This window comes from Hippopotamus amphibius, chromosome 16 (assembly GCF_030028045.1).
Source record: "Hippopotamus amphibius kiboko isolate mHipAmp2 chromosome 16, mHipAmp2.hap2, whole genome shotgun sequence".
NCBI lineage: Eukaryota > Metazoa > Chordata > Mammalia > Artiodactyla > Hippopotamidae > Hippopotamus > Hippopotamus amphibius.
This window is the reverse complement of record NC_080201.1, coordinates 56031520-56053422: the sequence shown is the minus strand read 5'-3', so window position 1 is coordinate 56053422 and position 21903 is coordinate 56031520. Positions and strand designations below refer to the sequence as shown.

At 53.1% G+C, this 21903-nt stretch overlaps 2 protein-coding genes and 1 long non-coding RNA gene across 17 annotated transcripts in view; 1 reads left to right on the top strand and 2 right to left on the bottom strand.

Annotated features, from left to right (window-relative positions):
• Positions 1–8745, bottom strand: part of PPP5C (protein phosphatase 5 catalytic subunit) — a 23795-nt gene extending 15050 nt beyond the window's left edge. The window contains exons 1-2 of the mRNA XM_057711022.1: positions 8269–8745; positions 1927–2168 (exon numbers count right to left, since the gene is read on the bottom strand). Of these exons, the coding sequence (XP_057567005.1) occupies positions 1927–2168; positions 8269–8548 (522 nt within the window). The 5' untranslated portion in view covers positions 8549–8745. The remainder of the gene's footprint in view (positions 1–1926; positions 2169–8268) is intronic.
• LOC130838239 (uncharacterized) lies at positions 8529–21903 on the top strand. The gene is made up of 3 exons (XR_009049637.1): positions 8529–8743; positions 14862–15041; positions 21003–21903. It is a non-coding gene; the product is annotated as an uncharacterized LOC130838239 (long non-coding RNA).
• Positions 9032–21903, bottom strand: part of HIF3A (hypoxia inducible factor 3 subunit alpha) — a 32465-nt gene continuing 19593 nt past the window's right edge. For 14 of the 15 annotated variants that reach the window (XM_057711009.1, XM_057711012.1, XM_057711013.1 and 11 more), the window contains 4 exons: positions 18500–18771; positions 17272–17389; positions 15844–15925; positions 9032–13479 (listed from right to left, as the gene is read on the bottom strand). In XM_057711009.1, the coding sequence (XP_057566992.1) occupies positions 13382–13479; positions 15844–15925; positions 17272–17389; positions 18500–18771 (570 nt within the window). In that variant the 3' untranslated portion in view covers positions 9032–13381. The remainder of the gene's footprint in view (positions 13480–15843; positions 15926–17271; positions 17390–18499; positions 18772–21903) is intronic. The other variant, XM_057711018.1, reaches the window with a different exon arrangement.

Below are 21903 nucleotides of genomic sequence, written 5' to 3'. Positions count from 1 at the left end.
GGCTCTGGAGGTAGAGACTCTGGACGGAGCCACCCCAGGGCCCAGCCCCTCTGCCCTGTGCCCAGAGTCTGGTGAAATTTGTCAGCAAGGACGGCCTGCAGGCAGGCGGGTGGCCCAGGCAGGCAAGGATCTCAGGCTCATGTGGGGGCTCCCCAGGGCTGCTGGCAGAGCCCCCACAGGGAAATGGGCCATGACCCAGCCCCCACGGCATCCAGAAGGCCCAGGATAAAGCCCAGATATAGTATGCCCACAAGACGGCCGAAGCGACCATCCCAGCCTCACGGAGAACGTGGGGCAAGGCCCCGATGTGGGCCAGAGCTGTGAGAAAAGCCCTGTTCCTTACTCTAGGGAAAGACTTCCCTGCCACAGACCTGTGCTTGGGGTTCCTCTCACATGCTGCCCCTCCCCAGCTCCTCCAGGCCCCTCCCCTCCATCTGGGGACCTGCAGAAGAGCCCTGCCCCCATCCAACCCCCACTGTCCTGAGTTACTCATTACTGAGCCCTCCAGCCCCATGACCTTTACTCACACCGCTTCACCAGAGCCCAACAGCCACCCGGGAGGTGGCCACTCCTCTTGTCACCATTCTCCCAATGAGGACACCAAGGGACAAGGGAGAGGTCTGGCTGGGGAACGGCCTGGGAGCCCCTGTTCTGCTGCTCCTTCCTCCATCCTCCTCCCGGGGCTCACCCCAGCCCCCTCCTCCGTTCTGCCCCTCTGTCTCTAAATTATCTCTTCCTCCATCCTCCGCCCCACCCTGACACAGGTGCCCTGGGCCCGGCACGCGGCTCGAGCCTGCACTTGGCCTGAGAGCCGCCCTCCTCTCCGGGCCAGCGGCCAGCCCGGCCGTCTGACCTGGCTCCCTCCAGCTGCAGCCCGTGGCTCTCAGCCTCCCCTGCCACCTCTCCCGACACAACAGAAGCTGCTTAGAGTGTGTGGTGGATGAAATGAAAGGAGGGAGTGAGGGGGTGTTTTTTTGGGGGGGGACAGAATAATCATTCATTCAACAAACACTAAGCCCCTGTCGGATGCCAAGCCCGCTGTCCCAACGAACAGAACAAACAAAACCCCTGCTCTCAAGGAGCAACTCTCAGATCCCAGCTCTGCCGCTTGCCTGCTGATGAGCAGGTGACCTGAGCCTTCTGGGCCTCAGTCTCCCCATCTGTATGATGGGAGCAATCGCAGTTCCCACCTCACAGGGTTGTCGCATGAGTCACTCGCCCAGCTGATGTGAAGGGTGCAGAACATGCCTGGGGCAAAGGCCTGTGCTCTGGGAGTGGCAGGTGAGCGAGTGACCTGGTGAATTCTTGCCGTCCTCGAGGTCCCCTCCCTCGTCACCTTGTTAAAACACAGCCCCCGTCTGCTGTCCCTCTACGCCGTATCGCCCTATTCTGCTTTCTCCCAGGCCCATATCTCACCTGCAATGACTCTCTTTACCCTCGCAGTGACGGGCTTGCCTTTCGCCCTTCTCTGAATGATAAGCTGCATCCGAAAAACGGTTGTGTGCCTCTTATTCACCCACAATAACAACAGCAATTATCATAATAGTTGATTATTATCGAACGCTGACTAAGTGTTAGAGGCTGTTCTCAATGCCTGAAAAACAGAGGCTCGTTTATTCTTCACAGCCACCCTGAGAGGCAGGTCTGACTGTCCTCCCGCTTCACAGATGTGGGAAAGAAGGCACAGAGAGGCCCGGTCACTTGTCCCAGGTCACCAGGCAGAGAGGGCAGAGCTGGGCTGCGAACCCAGCTGGCATCTGCCGGATGAGCGAGCGGTGAGTAAACGTGCAAACGGCCTCCCCACACGTTCCCCATCGGGTCCGGCCGCGCACACAGAGGCCGTCCTCCCCCAGCCCGCCCCCTCGGCCCTCAGCACTGGCCTGGCTCAGGCGCTAGGAGCCGGCCCGCCCCCGAGGCCCGGCTCACCGTCTCATAGTCGCGCAGGGCGGCCCGGAACTTGCCCAGCGCCATGTTGCTGGCGGCGCGGCGGTAGTAGCCCTTGATGTACTTCTTGTCCATCTCGATGGCCCGTGTGGCGTCGGCCAGCGCGTAGCCGTAGCACTCGGTGCGCAGGTAGGCCAGGCTGCGGTTGCCATAGTAGATGGCATTGCTGGGGCTCAGCTCGATGGCCTGGCTGTAGAACTTGATCGCGTTCTCGTAGTCCTTGGCTGTGACGACGGAAGAGGAGGAGGAGAAGGAGGCGTGAGGCAAAGCTGCCACCGCACAGCGAGAAGAGGCCCTTGGCTGGGTATTGGCCCAGTCCCCCCATGTACAGATGGGGAAACTGAGGTCCACAGCTGAGCTCAGAAACATCTCTTCAGCCCACCCCCCTTCCTTGCCCTGACTTGTCCCACCCTAGCATGGCCTTGTCTCCTCAGGCCCAAATCCCTAGGACTCCAAATCATTTCTATACACCCATCCACCCAACCAGCACCTCCCAAGGCCCCAGGTGGGCAATACTTCTTCTAGGACTTCAGGAGGGTCTTACTGAATGCTCCCTATGGCCTGGAGAGAGTACGGTACTGAGTACCAAACCTGAGCTGTGAAGCAGCAAATGGGAGTCTGCCCTGAGCCCCCTGGTTGTCCAGCCCCTCAAAGCAAGTAAACAAGCCCAAAGAGGGGTTCTAGTAGAATAGGAACCAGGGAAGGAAAAGGAACCTACTCAGGTCTCAAGAAGGGATCACATCAACAGAGACTCAAAGGAAGTGACAAACCAGACCACAGGAAGAGTATTCCCAACAGAAGAAACAGCAGGTACAAAGGCCCTGGAGGGAGGGGAGCGAGAGAGCATTATGTTCTAGGACCAGAGAGAGGGTGGTGTGCCTGGGGCGGCGTGAGCTGGGGGAGGATGGGAGATGAGGGCAGGGAGGCTGGCAGGACAAATCCCAAAGACCACAGCCAGAGCAGGGTGTGGACATCGATGTTCTAAGTATGGACCGACAGGATGTGACATCTGGCCAAAGGGAAAGGTCAATTTTATTTGAAATGAGCTACGGCTGTGCCCTGAATGTTACATCTCAATCCACAGCATCCTCACATCCCTACGGCATAAGCACTGTCTGGTGCTCACTTTATAGCAAACCACAGAGGTCTTGTTCAAGGTCAAACACTCAGTCTGTATCTGCAGAGCTGTCTTGGACCCTCCCATGTGGCCAGTCAGCAGGCAGGAGACCAAAGCTACGAGGTGTACCAGAACTGGGGGCCATGATGTGCCAGGTTCCACGTGGGGCTCTTGGTACATGAGTCCCCTCACTGAACCCTCACAGAAACCTGGAGGACAGCTGCATCAGCCCCATTCTCCAGATGACACTCTAAGAGGGAAACCCCGTCACACAAAGTGGCAGGCAGGAATTCTGAGCCAGGCCAAGACCCAAACGCTCCCGCTCTCGTGCTCTGTACCAGGTGGTCTCTGGGTGGGAGCCTGGCAAAGGGGCAGGCACAGACACAGAGGCAGGTAGCCTGGGCCCAATCCCTGGCTCCACTCCTTACTAGCTGTGTGTCCTTGGGCAAATTCTGTACCCACTCGGGTCTCAAGTTTCACAGAGTCCTCCTGACACTCAGCCTAAAAGGAGAATTCCTCCCCTAACTCCCACTACTCTTTTCTCCAGAGCCATCTGATAAGCCACGAGTTTGTTTTGTTTGCTTATTATCCATCCTCTGATTCGAACCTAAATCCCACAAGGGCAGGGGCCCTGTTTGTCTTACTTCTTTGAACCCTTGTCCTGTCTGAGGACACAGACGTCCCCGACCCTACCCTCCTGGGGCTCACAGCCCAGCTGGGGGCTGGGAGTGACACAACACACACAGGGCCACCCCAGACAGTGACGACCCGGAGTGTTCACGGCTGGGAAAACCCAGAGGGGACGCTGAGGCCTGGAGGAGGAGAAAGACTGAGTCAGTGAAAAGAACGGAAGAGGAGGATTCCAGGCACCATGAATGGGGAAGGGAGGGAGGGAGGGAGGAAGGAAAGGAGGAAGGAAGGAAGGAAGGAGAGAAAGACAGGACACACCTACACTAGAGGAAGGAGCCAGGTGCGGGGAGATACCAGGAACAATGTAACAAGCATTCCTTCCGCAGGCTGACATCTGGCAATCTTTCCAATGGCTCGGATGGCACCTCCTTTGGGAAGCCTTCCTTGACACCCAGGCTGGGTCATGCACCTCTCCAGGCTCCCCCGGCCCCTGGGCTCCCCTATCCCAGCGCTGCCCACTCTGGGTAGTCACCGTGAGGGGATGGGTGTGGCCCCCAGGACGGTGAGCCCCAGAGGGCAGGCCCAGGACTTCCCAGAGACGTGCAAGGGCGGAACCAGGCAGCCGGAGTCTGAGTCTGACCGACCCTCCCTGGAATGCCAACACCTTCGAGGACTCCTTCCAGCCTCCTGGCTGGGCTCCAGGGCCCGGCTGGCCAGCACTCTTACTGGGCCATTTGACACGGGATGGGGAGCCTGGTGCCCCAGAGCCGGACATCTGGCTCTGAGGATGCCGACCACGAGGGCTTGGGGAGGCAGCCAGCCCCCTCTGAGCCTCAGCCTGCTCGTCTGAAACGCGGGGATCAGCACGGGCCCCGCCTCATGGGCTGGTTGTGAGGGTTCAAGGAACTCACAGATGAAATGTGGCTGCAGCAGAGAAAGAGATCAGCAGAGGCTTATAAAAGAATTGAGTGACTAAATGAAGGGAAGAAGAGACGAGAGCAGAGGAAACAGGAGGGACCTGTACGTCACACAGCTACACAATGACACCAGATCCCAGCCCTGCTCTAAGTGCTCTACAAATATGAGTGCATTTAATCCTCAAGAGAGGCCCCATTTTAGAGAGGAGGAAACTGAGGCACAGAGAAATTAAGGTTTGCCCAGGAAGCTAAGAGGAAGAAATAAGATTTGAACCCAGGTAGCCTGAGCTTTTAAGACTGTCTACAAACTCTTAGACTTGGAGGCCTCCTGGGGGCTTAAATAGAACCCTTCTTTTTACAGAAGAGGGTAGGGGGCAATGAGGCCCAGAGAGAGGACAGGAGAGCTGAACGACACTGGGATCAGGCTCTGCTCTGCCAGGGCCTCTGGAATGGGCCTGAGTTCATAGAGGTGATCTACCATGTGGGTGGGGGTGGGGTGCTCTGAGCCCCCGGGGCCCCTCTTCTCCCACCGGGGCCAGGACGGCTCCAGGTAAGGCTGTGGGTAAGGGCTGGGAACGTGGAAGCCAAGCACGTGGTGAGGCAGGGGGATATCCGGGCTGTGCTGCTCACACACTCTGACCTTGGGCAAGCGGTTTCACTTCTCAGAGCCTGAGCTTCCTCTAGAAAACACGTAGGGCCACGCCCACCTACCCCCCCACCCCACCCCCCCACCCAGTGCCCGGGGGAGGATTAAACCAAGTGGTGTACCTGGCCACCACCCGGGCTCAATTAAGGCAAGCTGTAATTATTTTTTTACCGTTACTCCCCCAGCCCTGGAGACTGGGGCTCTGTGCCTGCGGCTGCCTGCCAGACAGCAAGGGGCCTGGACCAGAAGGGGCATTCCCCTCCGTTCCAGCTCAATGCCAGGACCGCTGGCTACCTGCCTGGTCTCAGGCCTCCTAAGAGCTCAAATCCCAGGTCCTGGCGGGGGGTGTGTGTAAGGAGCCCCTCCCAATGGCCTACTGTTTCCCAGAATCCTTCCCTCACCTCAGCATCACCCCCCATACTTCCTGCTCCTCTCCATCCCCATTTCAGGGACAGCCCCACCTTCCACACCACCCCCCACTGGAGACTGGGCCCTGTCCTGCACACATGATCCCTCAAGCCCCAGAGCCAGGCAGTCACCCTGTTCTGTCAAGTCAGCCTCCAGGACATCTCTCAAATCTATCCTCTCACTTCCATCCTGACAGCCCCTCCTACCCTGGTCTGGCCTTCATCCCCTCCTGCCCAGGTCCCTGCCCAGGCTCCTCCCAGCTCTCCAGCCCCCAGTCCTGTCCCTCCAGAGGGGTCTTCCTAAAGCACAAATTCGATCCGGTCTTTCCCCTACTCAGAACCATCCACGGCGCCTAGGAGCCCTCCAGCGGAAAGCTCAGGCTGCTCCCCAGGGCCCCGCCATAAACTCCTCTGGCCTTTTACACTCCAGCCCCACTCACTTCCTTGGTGCCAAGCTCACCTCTGGGCCTTTGCCATCCTGCTCTTCCTGCCTGGGGTTCCCGCCTCCCTCTCTCCAGGTGGCCGCTGTCATTCTCCCTCTGAAACACTTCAAGTCGGTTTCTGTCTCTCCAGCCTGGTGGGCAGCACCCCACCCCCCCCGCCACTCACCTGTCCACCATTCTAGTCTCCTTCCCGGTCTCCAGCCCTGCCCTTGGGTCCAGTCTCTGCAAGCAGACCATGTCGCTCCTCTCTTTAAACCTTCCATGGCTTCCTACACCCTCAGGATGACGTCCATACTCCCTGACCTGCCTCCAGGGCTCTATCTTCCAGCCTCACCGCTCACCAGTCCCACCTCCTTCCCGCTGCTCTGGCCTGACTTGACTTTCCCACTCTTGAAATCTGTTCGTGCTCCCACCAGAGGCCAGCTCTCCACTAAAGCTCTAGATCCCTTCCACGGCCCACCCCTCCTCCAGGGCTCTGCTGCTGCAGGTCTCCTCTCTCTCCTGCAGGATCTACTCCCTCTATTGGACCATACTCTTAGCCTCTTCTATTCTTAAAAAAAAAAGTGCCCCCCTCCACCATTTCTCCACTTCCCCCTCAGAACCAAAATTCTCAAAACCCTTGTTAACACTTGCTGTGTCCACTTCCTCATTTCCCATTCACTCTTCAGCACCCTCCCCTCTGGCTACCATCCCATCATCCCCTGGAAACCGCTCTGGTTGAGCCTACCACCAACATGTCATGCGGCCAAATCCAATGGTCAATGCTCGGTGCTCACCTTGGCAGCATCTGACCTCAGGGACAGCCCCTCTTTCTAGAAGCACTCTCTTCTCTCAGCTTTCCTGATCCTCCTTCCACCTCACTGACCACTCCGAAGCAGCCTCTTCTGTTCTAAACATTAGAATTCCTTGAGGTTCCGTCCTAGGCCCCTTCTCTTCCGAGGTGACCTCATCCATTCCCAGGGTGTTCCAGTCCACCCACAGGCTGATCTTGCCCAAATTCCTCTCCAGAGAGTTCCAGACTGGCCCGTCTATCTAGGGCCCATCCATCTACTCAGTGGCTCCTCTTGGATAACCAAATCAAATCCAAACTAGTCTATGCAGCAACTCATGACACCTTACAAGAACTGGCCCCTGCCCTAAGCTTATCGTGTATCAGTTTCCCTGATAACTTGTTAAAGTTCCAGTCAAGCCAGCCAGTCTCCTTTCATTTCCGACCTCAGGGCCTTTGCACAGGCAGCTCCACCCACCTGCGACACTCCTTCCCAGTTCTCCTTCTCAACTTAAATTCCTTCTCCTCAGTAAGGCCTTCCCTGACCACCCTGTCTAAAGTAGTAGCCACCAACCGTTATCCTCTACTTCACACTCTGTTGGGGGTTCTTCCAAAGGACTCATCACAGCTTCTAAATATTTCATTATTTACCTGTGTGTTTGCTCAATGTCTGATTCTCCTGCTAAATCACAAACTATATAAGGGCAGGGCCACATCTGTCCCATCTGTGGCTATATCCCTCAAGTCGAAGACAGTCCTTAGCACATGGCAGATAATAAACGTACTGAATTGTTGAATGAATGCGTGCCCCCAAGACCCTAAGTCATACTATTCTTGGGATCGCCTCACCTCTGTTCCCAGAACCTCCCTTCTCCTGATGTAACCCCGAATTTCCTACCTCCTTGCCCCCCCATCTAATGATCTATTCCCCACTCCCATGATTTCCTGCTCTATTGGGATGGTCCCCCTTTCCCCCCACTTGCTGCCTCTCCACTTGGGTCTCCCCACTTGGTAGCGCCATCACTCCTCCGCCCCATGTCACTACTTGGTAGCGCCCTCTTCAGGTCTCACCATAAGCTGGCACCTCTGGGGACTCACATTTGGTAGTGCCCCCATTCCCGTCCCCCTCCCGTTTCACACTTGGAAGCGCCTTCCTCAGTCTCCCCACTTAGCACCCGCTTCGTACGCCACTTCTAGGTATCACCCCTTCTCTCAAGAGGCCCCTGTGTCGCCCCCTTGGTAGCGCCATCCTCGGCCTCCCCACGCCTGGTCACTTGGTAGTGTCTGCCCCGCGCCCAGGCTGCCGCTCCGCGTTGCCATGGTTCCGCGCGGGCCCGGCACCCCTTGACCTGGGCCGCTCTCCACCCTCCTTCGCTCCCTCCAGGGCAGACGCACCTTTGAAGTAGTCGTTGGCCTGCGTCTTGAGCTCCTCTGCCCGCTTCAGAGCGCCATCAGCCGGGGGCTCCTCCCGGGGGGGCTCAGCACACTCAGTCCGCTCGCCCTCCGCCATCGCCATGCCGCAAAGCGACCCCCACCCTGGCAACCGCCGCCAGCGGCACCCGGCCGAATCGTCGCGAAGGAGTGCCGAGTTGCCGCCGCCACTGCTGCACAAGTGTCGTAAAGCGCGGGCCCCCGAAGGCTCCCTTCGCGCGCCTGCGCAAGGCCCTTTCGCCATAGAGCGCGCGGAGGACAAGGTGACCAGAGGGCCCCCTGGCGGCGCCCTTCCTAGAATGAGCCAATGGGGAAGGCGAAAAGGGGCGCGCGGGCGAAAAAGGCCCGGCGTGGCCGGGGCTCCCAAAGTTCCGTGTTCCGAGCGGCCGAAGTTTCCCGGGGTCTTAAAGTGGGATTTCCTTGCCGTCTTCTCTGGTTGGTAGGTGGCTTGCGACTGCTGCTGGTGGGTGTGGCTTTTCTGCGAGGCAGCAGCTTGCTCAACGCCGAACCGGAGCCCGGGGTCCAGCCCTTCTGTCAGTTACCTATGTGACCTTGAACAAAGAAATCTTACCTTCCTCTCTAGGGTCTCACTTACCCCTCTCTGAAAAATGGTTGGTTCCTCAGACCAACAGAAGGAAGGGCCAGTGTTTCTAAGTTATTAAGTAAAGGTGCTCTGGATGCCCTAGCCCTGAGCTAGGCTTAGAAGTTTGTTACACCACCTCCTTTCTCCTTCCTCACCCCCCCACTCACCAGCCTTCCATGGCTCCCCAGTGCCCTTAGAAGAAAACCCAAACTTGTTCTGATGACCTAGGAGACCCCGAATAGTCTAGCATCTCCAGATGCCACTTCCATACCCAATTCCCATTCACAGTTCACCCTTCCAGACTATCCTTCCCAAGCCCACAGCCGCTACTCAGTGCCGAACTGTAGCACTAAATCCTTTAAGGCTCTGCCCTGGCTTCCTTCTTGGGGACAGTGCGAGCTATCCCACCCCCAAAACTTCTTGTCCTGGGAATCTGACCATACCACGTACAACAATCACCGGAGAAGGTAAATACTAGTATCATCTCCATTTTACAGATAAGGACACTGAGAGGTCAGTGTACTTGCCCAAGGTCATACAATAAGAAAGTGGCAGAGCCAGAACTTGAACCTGTCCCACCTAATTCCTGTGCTCTTAATTCCTACTCTACTGTCTCTGTATGCTCCAGAGCCTACCCCGTGGGTTAGATTTTTGAGATTTTTTTTTTTTTTTGGTGTGTGTGGGAAGAATACCATAATAGATCTGAATCCTGGATTCAAGTCCAGCTCAACCCTTCCCTGCTGTGTGACCTTGGGCAAGTGATCATCCTCTTTGAACCAGTTTCATCCTCTGCAAAATGGGGCCAATAACTGCCTAGTGTATAGGATTAGAGGAGAGATTGATAAGATTATATATGTGACAGAGCGCCTAACACAGTGTAAGTACTTTTTATATCCACTCCATTATAACTACTCAAAGTGGGACAGAGTACCTAGAGCTGATGGGGAAGGAGGAGGCAGCTCTCAGGAGGTTGTGGGAGGACCTTAACCCAGCTAGGGTAGGCAGGGAAGACTTCTTGGAGGAGGGGATGTCCGAACCAAGATGTAACATATGAGTAGGAGATAACCAAGTGAGGAGAGGGGAGAAGGAAGAAAGGCATTTAAGGCACAGGGAACAGCAAGTGCCAAGGTTTAAAGGTGGTTTTCTTTTCTTTTTTCTTTTTTAAATTTTTATTTATTTATTAATTTTTGCCACACCATGTGGCTTGTGGGGTTTTAGTTCCCCAACCAGGGATTGAACCCGGACAACGGCAGTTAAAGTAAGTGCTGAGTCCTAACCACTGACCGCCAGGGAATTCCTAAAAGTAGTTTCCTTCCTTTGAAAAGATTACCTTGTGGAACATAGGAGAGGGATTATGAGGATGACATGACAGAACAGGCATACCCATCCACACATGAGTCTGTAGACACACAATGTCTTTCAAACGTGTGCGCATACACACACACTCAAGTACAGAGAATCATGTCACACACAGACATCGGGACACAGAATTATACTGTCAGACAGTCCCATACGTGCATCCAGAATCACACCACCACGCAGACAACACACAGGTGCAAAAAAAAAAGAAAAAATTGCAATGCCTCCTACACTCAGGAACACAAAACCAAAGTAATGAGAAACGCACATAAGGCTGAATCATTTCACCCAGATACTAACACATGCAGGAGGAATTACAACCTCCCCATACACAGGTTCACAGAATTATGTCACAGCGACCCACACAGAATGAAGACATCAGCAGACACACAGTGTTACGTAGACCTACAGAGGAACACAGTGTCACACACAGAATCACAAAGTGACGTGGGCACCCAGTCACCCAGTGCACCCACACGCCCCAAAGCCACCCCACAGATGAGTCAACACACTGAGCTCTGGTGCCTACCAAGGCGAGATCTTTATGGGGGTTTAGAGATTAGTGGGTTTCAGAGCCAGCATGGCTGGTCCAGTCCCTTCCCCTCCCCCAGCCCAGCACAGTTCCCTCAACTGAGGGCCTAGGTCACCCCCGGAGGGAGGGAGGGGTCAGACCCTCCCCCTCATAGCACCGATCTGGACAGGCCATCCTTTGACAAAACAGTGAGAAGTGCCTTCCAAAAAGGGGGTGAATTGGGTTGAGAGAGGGAGGCCTTTTTCTGTGGGATCAAGAATAGCACCATCATAGAAAGAAGGTTGGGGGGTGGGGGATGGGGACACATAGGTGGTGGCCGAGTACTGAGGAGTCCTGGCCTCTCTCCCCACCCTGTGATATGCAGGTAGGGCTGTGCACGCGCCTATGCGGCTGGGGAAGTCTCCTGGATTGTGAGGAAGCCCCCAGGTTCCCCAGATACCTGGGGTTAAGTAAAAGTAAGTACATATCTGGAGGGCTGGGGTGGAGAGTGGAGGGGGTTCTAGGACAGAGAACTTTTAGGGATGTGAGATTGAGAATGGAGAGGCTTGAGCATGAAGTCCATTAGCTCAAGGACCTGGAGGGCAAGGATCTGGAATGGGGAAGACTGAAGACAGAGAGTAGTAATTGGAGCAAGTTGAGTTGGGTGGGAAGCCCAGAATAGAGTTAGGAGGGTGGGGTCTGGAATCAGGGAGTCGGAGGTCTTAAGATTCAGAACCAGAGGAATCTACAGGGCAAGGTACGGATTCTAAAATCAGAAGCCTTTGGAGGTGGAATTCTAGAGCCAGAAGAATTTGGATCTGAAATCAGAGGCACTTGGATGCTGTGAGGTCTAGAACCAGAGATATAGAGTAAGGACTAGAATTTGAAAAAGTCTGAAGACCAAGTTCTAGGACCAGAGGGATTTGGGAGTTGTAAGGTTTGGAATCAGGAGTTTAAAGCTGTAAGGTCTAGAACCAGAAAAATGTATAAGGCAAGGTCTATAATCAGAAGATTGGAGGTAGAGTCCTAGATGCAGGATAATTGGAGTCATAAGATGTGGAATGAGGGGGAATTGGAGATTGTGAGGTCTAGAACCAAGGAAATTTATAGGACAAGGTCTGGAATCAGAAGACATTTGAAGCCAATTACTAGAACCAGAAGAAAGGGAGATCATCAGATCTGGAATCAGATGGCCCTGGAAATGGCCAAGTGTAAAGCTGTATAGTCCAGAACCAGTAAATGGTAGAGATGATGAGGTGCAGAGCAAAAGAGAACTGGAACATTGTGGCTGGTTCTGAAAGTACTGCTTAGAAGGTCAAGACATGAAACTCATTTTACTTCTCATTTGCTTTGATGGGAAAAGCAAGTCTCAAGTATAGAGTTGAAAAGGAATGAGCTGGCATCATGAATCAAACTGATGGACGCGTTACAAAGTCTAGATTTGGAACGAAATGCATTACAGATCAGGAAGACTAGAACCAACTCAAAGCTTGGGGTTGTGGGGTCCAAACTCAGAGGAAATCTTCAGTTGTAAGAGCTGGAATCGCAGGAGTGGGAGGATGTCCCAATTGAGGACAAAGGAGATCTGTGGGGAGAGCTCTAGAACCAGAGGAAGGCACAGAGTGAGTTCTAGCACCAGAGGACTCTGGTGGTCCTAGGCCTGAGGGAGTTGGAGGTTGTGAGGCTTAGAACCAAACAACTTTGGAGACTACGAAGTAGAAAGGTAAACAGAGTTGGAGACGGTGAGGTCCAGAACGAGAAAGAGCTGAAGACTGTGAGATCTGGAATCACAGCAATATGGAGGATGCAAGTCTAAACCAGACCATGTTGGGGGTTGTGCAGTCTAGAACCAGAGAAGGTCAAAAGCTGTGTGGTCTAGAACCAGAAAGGGTTGGAGGTTGTATGGTCTGGAAGCAGAGGTTGGAGGCTACGCCTGGGACAGGAAGCTGACCAATGGAGTTGGTGCCCAGGTCAGGCTGGAACCAGCAGAAGTCTGGAGTGGAGGGGTGGGCAGAGCTGGGTCGCCGCTTGAGAGGCTAAGGGCTCAATCAAGTCGCGGGGGGTAAGGTCTGGCCCAGAGGCCTCCCTTCCCCACTGACACCTGCGTTGAGGGGGGAAGATCAGAGTCCCACATTCTTACGGACCCCAAGCAATTCGCAGCAATTAAAAACATATCATGAAAACAACAAAAATAAAAATAAGAATGAAAGAAAGATGGGTAGAAAGCAATGTGATTATGGTGATCAATACTCCCCCAAGCCCAGAAAGGCAGATCTGAACCTCAACTTCCTCCAACCCTAATTACTGAAAATAAAGCCAAGAGAGTTGGAGAAAAGGATGAGGTAACCGGTATGGAGAACCCCAAGGGAAGTCCTGAGAGAAGCAGGAGGGGGCCAGGGACCCCCTCCTGGAGGTCACTGAGCTGAGATCACCCCCCCAGGGCGCCCCCAGACAGTGGGGGGTGGTAGAGGGGTGGGGGCTGAGGTAGGCCTGAGGTGGGGGTCGCTGAGAGGAGAGAGGGAACCCCTCTCCCAGCACCTCCCTCCTGTGCGTTGGCTGCCGGCTTGGAGTATGGTTGACGTCCTTTCTTGGGGGGGAGAAGGGAGATGTCAAGGGGGCCTGGCTCAGTTAGCCTGGGCCAAGCCTGCCGTTGGCTGAAAGTGGCTCCTGGGCTGAGCGGTGTCCTCATCCGGGTAGAGAGAGAGCAGGGAGGGCCCCAGGCCTGTGGAGGAAGATAGAAGGTAAACCAGTGGCAAGTTATCACCCCCGCCTGTCTTCCCTTCCAGACAGTTAAAAGCATGACTGGTGAGGCAGGCATTCCCGGATTCAAATAGGAGTGAAATCTTCGGCACGTTCTGCTCTCTGAATCTCAGGTGTCCAGGTGTTAAGAAGCCTGGAGCCAGGGGCTACCTGAGTTTGAAACCAGACTCTGCTATTTACTTGCTGTATGTCCTGGGCCAGGTGACTTTATCTCTCTGTGCCTCAGTTATCTCATCTGTAAAATGGGCTAACAACCATACTCATCCCCTAGGGCTGTTGTGAGGAGTAAATGAGTGAATCCATGTAAAGTGCTCTGAACAGTACCCAGTGAGCTGTTGTTATCTGGGAAACAGGGATACTTAGACCTACCTCATTCATGAGAATTCACTCATTCAAAAAATATTTGTTGAGCACCCACTGTGTGCCAGGCACTGGGGACACAGTAGTGAACAGGACAGATGAAACTTCCTGCCCTCGTGGGGCTGCCATTTCAGTGAGGGGCATCAATTGGATCATGTACATAACAGATTTAGCACAAAGCTTGGCACAGAATGAGCACTAGATAAATGTTAGCTCTTCATTTACAAATATGGACAGACGCCCCACTCTGTGCCCAGCCGCTGCCCAGCCTCGCATGCACAGTGGAGCACAATGACCAAGACAGGCCAGGGCCCTGCCCTGCGACGAGTAGACAGCAATCAAACAATGTCACAACTCCTATGTGAATATAGACTCTGATGAGTGTTTCAAACCGTAGCTTGGGAGATGAGGGAAGGCTCTGTGGAAGGAGTAGTATTTGATCTGAGATCTAAAGAATCCAGTAATTAGACAAAGAATGGAGGGGAAAGCATTCCAGGCAGCGGGATCAGCATGTGCAAAGGCCCTGAGGCAGCCTGCTCAAGCAAGATGACTTCAGAGTCCTCGCAATGCCCTATAGAGGCCCTGTGCAATCTGCCTTTCTCCTCTCTTCTCTGTGCTTTAGCCACACTGGCCTGGTTTTTCCCTGGAGAAGACACATACACTCCCACCTCAGGACCTTTGCATTTGCTGTTCCCTCTGCCTGGAATGCTCTTCCCCCAGAAATTGTCACCACTCACTCCCTCACCTCCTTCAGGTCTTTGCTCAAATGTCACCTTCTCAGTGAGACCACTCCTAATCATACTATTTAAAATGGAAATCCCCGCACCGCAGAACTCCCTTTTCCTCTACATGCACTATTTCCCCAGTAGCACTATTTTTCATCATGGGTACTCTTTATTGTGTTTGTTTCTTTCTTCTGGACTGTCTCCCTCACTAGAATGTCAGCTCTATGAGGGCAGAGATTTTTGTGTGTTTTGTTCCCAGTTGTGTCTCCAGCTCCTAGGACAGTGCCTGGCACTTACTGTGTGTCCAGTGAGTATTTGTTACACGTATGAAGGAAAGAATGAATCGAGGGAGACTCATTGTGGCTGAAACGGAGGATGTGAAGTGGAGTGTCGTCTGAGATGAGGCAGCACTCAGACCCCGCAGAGACTGGAGTCCAAGGTGAGGAGTGTGATCTTTCTCTGAAGGGCACTAGGGCGCCATGGAAGAGCTTTGAGCAGAGGAAGGCCAGGGTCAGATTCATGCTTCTGGAAAGCTCCCTTTGGCCGATGCCTGCAGGTTTCAGGTGGAGCTGTGGCTAATCATAGTTATGCTGGAAAATGATGAGAGCCACACAAAGCAGCTTGTCTTGCACTTGGCTTGGGGGCGGGGTGGGGGGGGGCGCTCTGGAACCAACATCACCTCAAGGGCAACATTTCTTGAGCATTTATTGTGAAACAGAGCTCTGCTAAGCTCTTCCTGGGCAGCATCTCCACAAGTCCTCAAAACATCTCCTTAAAGTATGAACGCTTACATTGGGTTGGCCAAAAAGTTCGTTCAGGCTTTCTGGAACATCTTACCGAAAAACCTAAACAAACTTTTTGGCCAACCCAATAATAGGCTCCCACTGACAAGAGGGGGGAAACCAAGACTCCAAAAGCAGAAACTGTCTCCCAAAGCCACACAGCTGGGAATGACCAAGGACAATCAGACACAGGCTTTGGGAGACCTAGGCTCAGGCCCGGCTTGGCTTGCACCTCAAGGGGCAGCTTTGGCCAGCCCCTGCCTCCCTCAGGGTCTCTCTTCCCTCCCATGGTGCCCCATGAGAAGAGGGAGGGGCTGCCTGTTTCCACTAAGGTCATTTTCAGCCACTGACAGCCCCCCACCACCCTCAGGATCACCTCACCCTCTCTCAACTATCTAAGGCACCTCCCACAGGAGAGGGGGACCCACAGCCTCTCTGTCTACCCAGGTTGCTACTCACCCAGGGGCTCATTCAGTTCCAGGAGGTGGGTGCTGGGATCATGCTGGCTCCCTGGGGCTGGTCCTCCTGTCAGAAGGAAACTCTAGGGGACAGAGACAAAGCCCCCATCATCATCATCACCATCACCATCACCTTCATATCCAAGGAGGCAGGATGGTGCAGTGGTTACAGGCACTGTGGGGTTCAGTGGCCGCTTATTGGCTGTGTGACTTCAGGTGAGTTCCTGTCCCAGGCATCCTCCACGGGCCCTCCAGAGCCTTGTTCTCCCCTTCCTTGGAGCCCCAGCAGGCTGCCCTGTGCCTGTGGACTCCATCAACATGCAGCCTTGCTGCTCTGTGTGTTCCTTTGGGGGTCACGTGATAGGAGATACCAGCAGGCCGGAGGAGGAAGATGAGGGGTGTTTGATCTTCTAGCTGCTTCCCTGCTGGGTCATCTTGGGTGGGCTGTGTCCCTCCACAGAAGGTTTCAGCTCTTACAAGGTGGACCCTACTCTCTCCAGGATCGTGTGACCAGCCCCTGCCCTGTGCCTTCAGGCTGGGGATGGTGTTGCTGGCCCCAGGGTGCTGCCTGCACCTTTGCCAGCAGTCGTGTTACTAAATTCCCCTCAACACCCCATTTAAGCATGCTGTTTCCTGCCCAGACTCTGACTGATACAATTGCTTACCCTCTTACATGTAAATGTTATTAATAATAACGATAAGGATAAATGATAATACGTTAAGAGTAGCTGTAGAGATTGGATAATCATGCCAGGCACTTAACTGCAATCAGCGTCTGGCACATGGTAGACACTCAATAAATAAGAGCCGTCGATATTGTCAACCACACCCTCACGTTCAAACAGTCCTGTTCAAAGTAAGAAGCCCGGGGTGCTCCTCTTGTTTGGTTGGTTTTTATACGACCATTTATCCACAGCCCACTAAGGAGCAGCTGAGGGCCTGATGTCATTGCGTCTCATACCAGTGCTATGAAATGTAACTATCCCCACTTCCCAGATGAGGAAACTGAGACTTAGAGTGGTGACATCACCCACCCAAGGTCTCAAGTCGATCCGACTCTAGTGTCTGAACTCTTAAAGCTACACTAATAATCCAAGGCCAAGACCTGTGCTAGGTTTGGGGGTGGGGGGGCTGGGGAGGGTTCCCATGGGAGCAGAGAAATTTCCTAGAGATATTCATCCTTGTCATTTCTCCCCTTACCCTGCTTATTTTCCCTCTTAGCACTTAGCACCAACTCACATCTGTTTGCAAATCCTTCCATACCTACTGCCTGAACCAGCAGATCAAGGTCCTAGCGCCGGCGGGGTGACTGACCATCCATTTGACCTTCAGCCAGCCCCTTCCCCGCTTGTTTTTCCATCTATAAAACAGTAGGTTCAAGCCTGCTAGGTTCTGAGGGCCAGAGAATCCCAAGAATCCCCACACATACCAGGCTGAGGGGAGGCAGCAGGAAGTTTTCGGGTTCTGGGCTGGGGGACCGTTTGGGGGGTCTCACTCCCAGCAGCTCCACCCCCTCTGCCTCGTCCTCTGAGCTCTGGGCCAGGGCCCTGGAGGAAGACAGGCAAGAATCTCAGAACCCAGCAAACCTGGGCAGGTGTGGCCAGCAGTGTGACCAGGTGATGAGCATTCCTTCACTGCCCCAAGCACCTATTTCTTCCTTTACTCACACGCCCACCAATCCATCCACCCCTCCATCTGCCAGTCCATCTTCCCGTTCATCTACCCAGTGATCCATCACCCACCCACCTGTCCAACCTCCATCCATCTGTCTTTCCATTCGTCCACCTATCTATCCAGCCGCTCAGCCACCCACTCCCCCATCCATCCATCCATCCATCCATCCACCCACCTCACCTACTATATTCACTAATTTTCTCCCTCATTTCATAAATCTTTATTAGGCACCCACTGTATATCCAGCTGCAAGCTGAAAGCCTTGGAAAATAATGAAATGTATTCATGAAAGCCTTATAAGGATAGTAACAAGACCACCCTGGAGACTAAATGGGCACGTGCCTACAACTTGGAGAGCAAAGCCTTGCGTATTAGTAGTCTAACATCTTTGGAAGGGGGACATGGATCCTCTGAAATTATACGCAATTCGTGTGTGTGTAAATTTTCTTGGGAAGAGTCCATAGCTTTCAACAGATTCTCAAAGGTGTTAAGGAACTTAGTTCTAGACAGTTTCTCTGACACCATGGTAGTGTCCTCTTAACTATTGACAACAATTGTCACTAGGCCAGGTAGAAATATATTCTAAAGGAGAGGGCCCTGGTTGACTGGTGGGATTTGGATAAACAGAGCAGTGGAAGGCACTCCAGAAGGAGGGCACAGCCTAGGCAAAGACATAATAATAAAGTTTGAAACAAGCATGACGTGCTGGGGACACTGAAGGCCTGACTAGAGCAGAGGTCAGGGTGGGAGGAAAGATGACAGATGAGGCTGAAGTAGGAAGCAGGAGAGAGATGGGGTCAGGGACCTTCTCTGCACTTCTTTTTTTTTTTTTCCCCTACACCATGGCTTGCAGGATCTTCGTTCCCCCGACCAGTGATTGAACCACCCTCGCCCTCGGCAGTCAAAGTGCAGAGTCCTAACCACTGGACTGCCACGGAATTCCCTCTACGCTTCCTTTATATCCCGCCTCTACTGTGGCTCACCTCTTCCGAGCCCCAGCCATGGGGGAGGATGCTGAGGGGTCCCCTCTGGAAGGGCTGGAGCAGCTCAGCCGGGGGTCACTCCCCCAGCGGGGCAGCAGGGAGGGCTCAGGGGTTGGGGGCGACATGCCATGGAAACTCCGAGCTCGGGGGCGGGGGACAGCCCCTGGAGGTCTGTGGTAGGCCCTGGGTAGCTGCTCGCTGGAGTTGAGCTGGAAGTCATCATCCATGGAGATGTAGGGAGCCAGCATCTCCAAATCCAGAGCATCGACGTCCTGCGGAGGGCAGGAGGAAGTTGAGAGCGTGAGCCTTGGCCTTGGGTGGGCCTGGGCTGGAGTCCCAGCTCCACTACTTCTGAGTTGTGTGCCTGAGGTCAAAGAGTCAGTTTCCTCATCTGTAAAATGGGTAGAAGGACTCTGTGGTAGCCAGTTAACAAGATGGCCCCCAAGGATCCACACCTCTTGGTATTCGCACCCTAGTTTAGTCCCCCTACTACAGTGACTAGGGCTGACCCGGTAGGATATTGAGGAGATGATGGTGTGTGACTTCCAACATTAGGTTATAAAGATGCTGTGGCTTCCATTGTTGCTGTAACTCTCTCGGGTCACTTGCTCTTGGTGGGGAGCCCTGTGGAGAGGCCCACGTGGCAAGAAACAGACCTCTTGCCTATAGCCAAGAGAGGGACCTTGGAAGTGGATCTTCTAGTCCCAGTCGAGCCTTCAGATGCCCGCAACCCTGCATGACATCTTGAGATGTCATGTCATCTCGTCTCATGAAAGACCATGAGCAAAAGCCATCCAGCTAAGTCACTCCCAAGCCCCTGATGCTCAGCAAGTATGTGAAGTAATACACACTTGTTTTAACCTTCAAAGTTTTACAGTAATTTTTTACCCAGAAATAGATAGCAAATACGATTTTGATACTGAGTGTGGGGTGTTGCTGTAACAAAAACCTAAAATGGGAGAGTGGCTTTTGCACTGAGCAGTGAGCAAGGGCTGGAAGGACTTTGATGGGCCTGTTAGAGGAGGCCTAGATTGCCTTGAAAAAGCCATTGGTCAAAATCTGAACCACGAGGAGCCTGCCGCTGAGGGCTTGAGGGCAAGTGAGGAACGTGTTATCCGAAGCTGGAGGAAAGATTTTTGTTGCGCAGTAGCTGAAAGTTCAGCAACACTGTCACCTGCAGTTTGTGGGAAGTAGCGGGTGTAACTAGTCAGTCAGCTAAGGAGATTTCCAGCCAGAGTGCGGAAGGGGCTGCCTGATTTCTTCTTGCTACTTGGAGCCAAAGGCAAAGGGAGAGAAGAGATAAAGGAAGAAATGTTAAGCATGAAGGAGCTGGGGCTTGAAGGTCTTGAATATTCTCAACCTCCCTAGGTACTGAAGAATTTCACCCAGAAAGAGGTTTGGCCTTTGTCCTAGCTCCTGGGAGGTAACATCTAAACCCTTGGAATTTCCCAAGTGCTAGGTGTGCCTCTGCTACTCGTGATGGAACCCTTGGACCACACCTCGCAGTTTATGCTGACAAGACGACTCAGGATGGGGACGGGCCATGCCAGGAAGGCCAACCGTGGGATTTTAGGGTTGGGGCTTTGGGCCAGGTGAAATCAGCCTGACCTTCAAGGGGAGTGTGTGTGTGTTGGGACAGTTGGCGATGGAGATGGAATTCAGCCACTTTGGCACTAATTCAGTTGATCATGACTGCATAATGAAACCTCAGTAAAAACTGTGAAGACCAAAGCTGGGGCGAGCTTCCTGGACTGGCAGTATTCCTTGTGCATGTGGCCACGTGTAAATGCCAGGAGGGTAATACCACCCCTGGGGACATGAAAGCTTTCAACCTGGGACTCACCCCGTCCCAGATTCCACCCTATGAATTTCTTCCCTTGGTTATAATAGTCTTCTGCTATCATAAGACTGTAATCATAAATATAGTGCCTTCCTAAATTTTATGACCAGTTCTAGTGAATTACCAAACCTGAGGGAGTCGGTAGGAATCTCTGAATTTGTAGGCAGCTGCTCTGAAGTGACGGTGGCCCTGGGGACCCCCAAACTTGTGGCTGACATCAGAAGCCTCAGGCAGACTTAGCAGCCTGGAGGATTGTGCCCCTCACCTTGGGTTTGGCTGGCTCTGGCCAGACGGCAAGAGATGCTAAAATTAAGAAATGGTTTCTGAGCAAAGGCACTTTCAGAAAGTGTGGTGTAAAGATTCAACCCAGGGTGTGTTTAGAAAATTACTTAAGACCTCAGAAAGACAAAAGGTGGTGCCTAGGATATCCTCAGTCAGATGAAGGGTACTCTAGAGTTTAAGGATGTGCCTTATAGGTTTTCTCAATCAAACAACAGGACTTCTATTAAACCTCAGGACACTCTCACTCAGCCATCTCAACAGAAGCCCTAGGCAGAGAAGGGTTTATCTCAGAGATTGGTGGGTGTGACTTTTGTTTAATGGAGTGAACTCCACAAAGAGATTCATATAAGACATACAAAGTTCTTGTTGTTGTTTTTTAAGAGAATTATATGAACAGAAGCATTGCCAGCATGACCTGAAAGGGACAGAGATGGTACAAAATCAAAACAGACCTCTGGACCATCAAAGTTCTGTAAGAAGGAAGCAGGTTATGAACACCACTCAGCTGCAAATACTTGCTACCATTTTATGAAAAAGAAAGGAAGACTCAGAGAGAATTGCCAAGAGCTCAGAGAGTGGAGCCACGAACCATGGAGAAAAATTCCTGGGAAGTAGTAGGAATGAGTTCTGACCAAGGAACTTTTGACATCTGCCCAACTGAATTTCAAAACTGCTGCAGACCAGTGATACCCGTGTGTTCTCCTCCCCCCACTTTTTTTGAACAGGAATATTTTGGCGGTTATTCTGTGCCTGTCCTATCACTGGGTGTTGGGCAGGTGGGTGGCAGACAACCTGTCTCTTTAGTTCGCAGACCAACAGATGGAGAGGAACTGTATTCAAGGTGCTTTGCCACACCCAGACCTGACTGAGATGATGAGATTCTGCACGTAAAATTGATGCTGTAATGGGAAGAGACTTTGGGGGTACTAAGGTGGGGGTGTGTGTACTTTGTGTGAGGGAGAGACATGAATCATTGGGGGTCCCAGTGATCCATGCCTTTCCTTTTGGTGTTCCCACTTGTTTGTGGTTGCCTTCCACATTGTACCAGGGTTGGTCTGTATGACCAATACAATACAGCGGAAGTAATGGTATGTCACTTCTGAGATGAGGTTATAAAAGACCATATCTTCTGTCTTAGATTCACTCTGTCTCTTGGATCACTTGCCTTGGGGGAAGCCAGCTGCCATGTCGTAAGGATGCTTAGGCAGCCTCTGCACAGGCCCACATGGTGAGGAACTGAGGCCTCCAGCCAAAGCCAGCGAGGGACTGAGGCGTGCCCACA